Source organism: Gavia stellata, chromosome 34, assembly GCF_030936135.1.
Source record: "Gavia stellata isolate bGavSte3 chromosome 34, bGavSte3.hap2, whole genome shotgun sequence".
NCBI classification, from domain to species: Eukaryota; Metazoa; Chordata; class Aves; order Gaviiformes; family Gaviidae; genus Gavia; species Gavia stellata.
In genome coordinates, this window is record NC_082627.1 from 894,643 (window position 1) to 901,891 (window position 7,249).

The following is a 7,249-nucleotide window of genomic DNA, read 5'->3' on the forward strand; positions in this document are numbered from 1 at the left end:
CATCCCAGCCAAAACCAGCACGGGGGGCCACAAGGACAAGGAGGTCAGTGGTACACTGTGTCCACTGTTCTCCTCTCCAGCATATCCTGAGAGGTACGCAGTCCCTCCGTGCCATCCCGTCTGCCCAGGCTGGCACAAGAGCCCTAGTCCCTGCGGACCTCAAGCACTCATGATACTCTGAGACAAAGCAGCCTGCCCCAAGCTGGTGCAGTCAGAAGGTTGTTTCTATTTCCCATTTATTTCTGCTATGCTGAGGATGGATCGTAGACCAAGAAGTTGCTGCAGGTTCGTTTATGTTTTTAAAGAAAATGGTTTCCTATTTATACAAAGTCTCTGGGTCACACAAGATGGGTGGATCATTAAAGGGAGGAATAATTATGTTTGTTTGAAGACAAGAACATCAAAAGTGGAAAAAGGAAAAAAAAACCCAGGAAATACAGACTTGGCCTGTCATGACATACACTGGGAGGCAGCTGCAGAGGAAGATAGGCAGCCTATGGCTGCTGAAAGACGTCCAGTTATCAGTTTCCTCAGGGCATCCTTGAGCTCCTGGTTCCTCATGCTGTAGATGAGGGGGTTCAGTGCTGGAGGCACCACTGAGTACAGAAATGACACCATCAGATTGAGAAGTGGGGAGGAGATGGAGGGCGGCTTCAGGTAGGCAACCATGCCGGTGCTAAGAAACAGGAAGACGACAACCAGGTGAGGGAGGCAGGTGGAAAAGGCTTTGTGCCGTCCCTGCTCAGAGGGGATCCTCAGCACGGCCCTGAAGATCTGCACATAGGACAGCACAATGAAAACAAAACACCCCAAAAGTAGAAAAGCACTAAAAGCAATAAGCCAAATTTCCCTGAGGTAGGTGTCTGAGCAGGAAAGCCTGAGGATCTGGGGGATTTCACAGAAGAACTGGTCCACAAAATTGCCTTGGCAGAGTGGTAGTGAAAAGGTATTGGCTGTGTGCACCAGAGCATAGAGAAACCCACTGCCCCAGGCAGCTGCTGCCATGTGGACACAAGCTCTGCTGCCCAGGAGGGTCCCGTAGTGCAGGGGTTTGCAGATGGCCACGTAGCGGTCATAGGCCATGACAGTGAGAAGAAAATAGTCTGCTGACAGCAGACAGAAAATGATAAAAACTTGAGCAGCACATCCCCCATAGGAGATGGCCCTGGTGTCCCACAGGGAATTGGCCATGGATTTGGGGAGAGTGGTGGAGATGGAGCCCAGGTCAAGGAGGGAGAGGTTGAGGAGGAAGAAGTACATGGGAGTGTGCAGATGGTGGTCGCAGGCTACAGCGGTAATGATGAGGCCGTTGCCCAGGAGGGCAGCCAGGTAGATGCCCAGGAAGAGCCAGAAGTGCAAGAGCTGCAGCTCCCGGGTGTCTGCAAATGCCAGGAGGAGGAACTCAGTCATGGAGCTTCCATTGGACATTTGGTCCCTCATGGCATGGGAACCTATTCTTGGAGGAAAAGGCATCAATGAGTTAGGACAGATTTCTCTGAGCAAAATCTATTCCATTTCTTGCAGAAACCCCCAACCACCTGTCCCTAATCAAGAAGACGTTTGGCAGGTCCCTTTTGTGAGCTCTGGTTGATGCTGGCTGAGGGTGTCCCTGGCAGCAGTGTACTCTGTGGTGTGCTCTGGGGGAGCCAATGCTGCCCTACAACAATAGGGAAATAGGAACGTGGGGTCTATGGTTAAATCCACTCGTGATATCAAAGAGCTTTTCCCCACTGTCTCTCCCAAGTCACCCAACCCTGGAGCAGAGCTGGGAGGATTTTGATTTTTTTATTCTGCTCTAGTGGCCCCACCACCCCTGAGGAGTGTTTTTAAGGCAGAAATCCTTGGCATTAGTACTGCCCTTCTAGTGAAACCTTGTGGGTCCTGAGAAGCAAAGGGGCCGTCCCTTAGTGCAGAGTGAGGACAGCCAGTCTGTCCATCAGCCCTGGTCTCAGCTGCCTTGTGCTGGCACCTCTTTGAGCTGGAGGACGATAGCACTCAAGTGTTCCCCCCAAAAGAAACTGGACGCTGCTGAGAGCAAAAGAAATCCAGTTTCCAAGTGCAGATCTCCAAACCCCTCACCCTGCCTCAGCGTACCCAAGGAGGAGCTCAGCTCTCCCCTCCCAGCCAGGGGCACAGAGGGCTCACTGCCGCTGCCTGCGTGGAGCCACCCAGCAGCATTTCTGTGGCCTTAGCGCTGACTTGTCTTCTCCATGGGGCTCCTGCAAAACACAGAGATGCCATGGGTGAGCTGTGCCCTTCTGGAGGGCACCCTGCAGCCCAGCAGGACCCCCCAGGGAACGAGTCAAACATCCTAATAATGGGGCATCCAAAAAGTGGATTGGCTCTCTCCCAGACCTGAAAAATGCATTTCCACAGGCTGTGCTACATCTACATGGGAGAGGAGACCTGATGGGGGGTGGTGTGTGCTCCAGGAGAGGTTTCTGCACTGCAGGGGATGGCAGCGAGGTACCCAGTTCCCCCTCCCACAGTCTTTCTGAGAGCAGCTCCCTCTCCCTCCCTGCCCATGTCTCTGCTGCCTGGAGCTCTCCCTGCCAGGAGCTATTTCTCTGTCCCCATGTGTCTGATCCCTGCCAGTGCTCAGAGACCCCAACGCACCCGCTGTGTGCTCAGCTCTGCCCTGCAGACACCTCCTGGCAGCAGGGCACTGCCCAGGGGCATCTCTGTCTGTGCAGAAGCTAAGGAGCAGCTCAAACAAGTCCCACAGAGACCACCTAGGTGCTGCTGCCCTGCTGTCTGTAGGCTGAGCAGTGCCTTAGGGGACTAGATGAGGTTCCTTGCAGACCTACCCATCTCTCATTGCAATGCTCCGGGAGTCTTGGTGTCTTGTCCAAATTCAACACCTCCATCACTCTTTCCCTGCCCTCTCTCCTCTCCCTCAGTGCAGGACATGAACTGAGGGTCGGGAAAGCAACTTTGTCTCAAAGAGCAACTTCATTGACCTTCCTATGGCAAAGTCTCCTCTGGAAAGAGTCACTTGGTGAGCTTGACCTGGGATCTCTCAGTGTAACAGTTAAGGTGTCTCAGAGGGTTGTCCACACCTGACAGATCCATTTCCATTCCCACCCACCCAACTAGTATAACCTTTATTGCAAAGACTCAGGAATGCACAAGCTGAAGCAGGAAAGCCTTGCCTTGACTGTCATCTTTGAAAGATCCTCTCCAGAAATGTGCTGGGGGTGATGTGGAGCTGTTAGCAGCCCAGACACACACAGCACCCTCTTGACAGCAGAAGGACCCCCCCTGGCTAGCGGTCACTCCTTCCACCCTGAGCTTCTCCCCACAGTGCCCTGGGGAGCTCCCTGGGCAGGCTGAGTGCTGACCCTGGCAGGCAGCGGAGTCCCTGCCCCGGCTCACAGTGCCCTGGGGTGCAGGGACCCTGCTCGGAAGGACAGCCCTGGGCACCCCTGGATGCACACCTGGTTTCAAACCCCTACAGCCATCCCCGGGAGAAGGCAGCCATCGTGCCCTGTCCCTCTGACAGTGCAGGGAGGAATCTCTGCTGTGGAGCACATCCTTCTCCTCTATACTAGGGAATCTGTGAGAGTCCTCCGGGAAGTTTGTACAGGCTATGGGAAGAACCAGGTCTAGGACACCCCTGCAGAATACTCATTTTTATTGCCCTGCAGCTCAGAGACTTACCATATAGAGGCCTGTGAAGATTTCTTTCCCAGTGAACTCTCAGCTGTCCTCCCATTCCACGCTGCCTTTAAGCTCTCTCTGCCTCGCTCCTCTCCCCTCGGTGCCTGCAGGCAGTGCCCTCAGCCCTGCTGCGCTTTGAAGAAAAGCTGCTCCTGGGCAGAGCTGTCTCTCTGCAGCACTGCCCACTTGCCATCAGCTCCCTCCCTCCACCCCAGGAGCCCAGCCCAGCTCAGCAGCAGAGGACCAGCCCAAGGCAGCACTTTCTCTGCCCCCTCTGGGCTCCCTCCAGGTGTCCCTGGGGCTCCAGGGGAACCTGCTGTGAAACAGGCTGAAGGAATCACTGCTGTTCCCTTCCTCAGCTGGGGAGAGACACTACTTCCCAGCACTGTCATTTTCCTTCTCAGAGATAGAGTTCAGTCTAAATATCACCTTTCCTTGTCCCATCAGTAGGCGGAATACCCAGTGAGTGTGAGGGATCTCCTTTACCACTTCTGAGGGAAGAGATTCAGCTGAGGCAATCGAGGCATCTTATTCTGGGTTTGTAGTTTTTTTTGCCTGGAAGGGGTCTCAGCTCCCTTCCATGCCTGTCACAAACCCACAGGAGGTGGGATTTCTCTTGCCTCTCTTCAGGTGTGCAAAAGTGGACATTTGCATGTGAGCTTTTTGTCTCAGCTCCCCTGCTAATTAATGGAGATGGAGGGCAGGAGTGAGTGCTTCAGAAGCAAATACCTGATGGCATTTGAGGTGCCAGAGGTGGCCCAAGGTATGTGCAGGAAACTGCAGGCTCTAGTGGAGCAATTCTCATGGACAGGGCGGTGTCCATCTTGGAGGCCATTGGGAAACTCCTTTGGCCAATTGAAACGATAGCAGATGGCCACATTTAGGACAATGAAACTTGTCCCCACTCGGTATGGACAGGGCAGCATATAGAGGTATTTGTCTGCCCCGGTGGTGTTATTTTGCACCAGGAGAGCTAAGTTTCTCTCTTTCTCTTCTCCATCACCTATATGTATTAGATCAGCATTGACTATGGTGTCTCATGGTCTCCTGTCAGGGCTGCACAGCCCAGGCCCTCTTCCATCTGGAGTCAGTGAGAGCAGGGTTTGCTCATTCTGTGGACCCCTCATGGCATCTTTCTCATCATCTACAACTACATCTGCATCTGCATCTGCATCTACATCTACATCTACATCTGCATCTACATCTCATATAATCTTTTACATTGACCTCTGCAATCCATTCCGAGCACATCTCTGCCATGTAGCAAAGCCTTTACCTATATGGGGTCTTGGGACTCAGTTCCAGTTTAGTTTGTGACAAGTCTGAGGTGGGCCCCAGCGGGCAGCAGCTGAGGTGCTGCAGCCCACATGCGCACCAATGCCCTCAGCCTGGGGCACAGACAGGAGGAGCTGGAGCCCCGCGTGCCTTCACAGAAGTGCCACATGGATGGAAGAACTGCCAAGGTGTGGTGGAACAGCTCGCACAACTCAGGGGATGTGCAGGATGGACACAGGCTCTTCAGGAGACGCTCATCATCTGTTTGATGGAGCTGCTGGGAAGTATGGACCTCCACTATGGGATGGGCAAGAGGTGGACTTAGTGCTTGTGGGTGAGAGCCAGAGGAGAGGCCATTTAGGGTGATATTGTGGCAGGACATAAGGAAACTGCAGTCAGGGCAAAGAAATGGACAAAGCCTTCTTTGAAAACCTGAGGCTTTCTCTGGATCAATGACACCGGGTCTTACTGGGAACATCAACAACCCCGACATTCACTGGATTGGGATCGCAGTGCAGGAGGTTTCTGGAGGTTTTTGGGAAAACTTCTCACAGCTTCCAGGGAGCCCAACAAAGGTGATGCTGGCTTGGGTCTGGTACTTGCAAACATGGAAGATCTGGTCAGGGATGTGAAATCCAGCATCACACTCTGTTGTAGCGACCATGAAAATCAGGGTGTGTCCCAGCTCCTGAGCAGAGTGTTAAAAGGAGAGTACAAGTGCAGACGCAAGACGTCAGAGGGGTAAACTGTGGCCTGTTCTGGGGGTTTTCAGTTGGGAAACTTACAGGCATGAGCACTGAAGGGCAGAGCACAAGTACTGCGCACTGAGCAGAGCTCAGTACAGCCGGTCTTTAAGGACAGCCTCCTGCAATGGCCCATATGGACATCCAGTTGACTCTCTCAAGGGAATTCAATGGCACCAAGATGAGTTCTTACCACTGAAGTTAGAGTCAAAGAAGAAACCAAGACCATGTGGGGCCACTGCAGAATTTAGCAAGAGCAGGTGTAAATGGGTCTGAGGTGCTCTATGCTGTCTTTGGTTCAGCCTTCATCAGCAAGGTCTCCCAGACCCTGGTGCCTTGAGGCAGAACCCATGGAGAACAGCTATCAGTGGGTGGGGATCAAGTCACTCAAAGGAGTGAGAATACCTGAGAGAAACTACTCTACAGACACCAAGGTCAGTGAAGAAGGAGGGGGAGGAGGTGCTCCAGGCACCGGAGCAGACATTCCCCTGCAGCCCTTGGTGAAGACCATGGTGAGGCAGGCTGTCTTACTGCAGCCCATAGAGGTCCACAGTGGAGCAGATATCCACCTGCAGTCCCGGGAGGACCTCATGCCAGAGCAGGTGGATGCACCCAAAGGAGGCTGTGACCCCGTGGAGAGCCCATGCTGAAGCAGGCTCCTGGACGCAGCTGTGGACACCTGGGGAGAGGAGCCCACACTGGAGCAGGTTTGCTGGCAGGACTTGTGACTTCATGGGAACCTCACATGGGAGCAGTCTGTTCCTGAAGGAGTGAACTCTGTGGAGATGACCCAAGCTGGAGAAGTATCTGGAGGACTGTCTCCCATGGGAGGGACCCTACTCTGGAGCAGGGGAAGAGTGTGAGGAGGAAGAAGCGTCAGAGAGAACATGTGATGAACTGACTCAACCCCCATTCCACATCCCCCTGTGCCACTCTGGGGGAGGAGGTAGAGAAACAAGGAGTAACTTGAGCCCAAGAAGAAGGGAGGGGTGGGGGGAAGGTGTTTTAAGTTTTAGTTTTATTTTCTCATTATGCTACACTGCTTTGATTCACGATGAAGTCAATTAATGTCCCCAAGTCGAGTCTCTTTTGCCTGTGGCGGTGATTGCTGAGTGATACCCCTGTCCTTATCTCAACCCACGAGCCTTTCATTATATTTTGTCTCCAGTGTCCAGTTGAGGCTGGGCAAAAAGGTGAGTAAAAGACTGATTGGATGCATTGGGTTCTCTCCTGGGACTTAATGATATTATCAATGTCCCAGAGGACCTGACAGAATTTGCAGATGACACAAAACTGAGGCAGGGGACCACTGTGTACACTGGAGGGCTGCCTTCGGGAGGAACTTCAACAGCTTGGAAGAGTGGGCCAACAAGAAGCTACCAGATTTCAGAAAGGAGAAATTCCAAGTCTTGCCGCTGGGGTTGCCTAACCCTGGGCAACAGCCCTGGCTGGGGCACAGCTCAGCAGAAAAGGCCCTGAGGGTCGTGGGGAACATGAAGGTGCATATAAGTATGTGGTGAGGCCTGGCAGCCAAGAAGGCCAACAGCATGTTGGCTGTATGAACAGGAGCA

The 7,249-nt window shown here is 53.2% G+C and overlaps 1 protein-coding gene across 1 annotated transcript; it reads right to left on the reverse strand.

The window, feature by feature from the left end:
• Window positions 1–450: 450 nt before the first annotated feature.
• Window positions 451–1,428, reverse strand: LOC132320202 (olfactory receptor 14A16-like). Its single transcript, XM_059832473.1, has one exon. It carries the CDS (start codon window positions 1,426–1,428, stop codon window positions 451–453), a length of 978 nt encoding a protein of 325 aa, XP_059688456.1.
• Window positions 1,429–7,249: the final 5,821 nt, after the last annotated feature.

Coding starts and splice junctions, on each gene's coding strand:
- LOC132320202 (XM_059832473.1), bottom strand. CDS start 1,428: ATGTCCAATGGAAGCTCCATGACTGAGTTCCTCCTCCTGGCATTTGCA.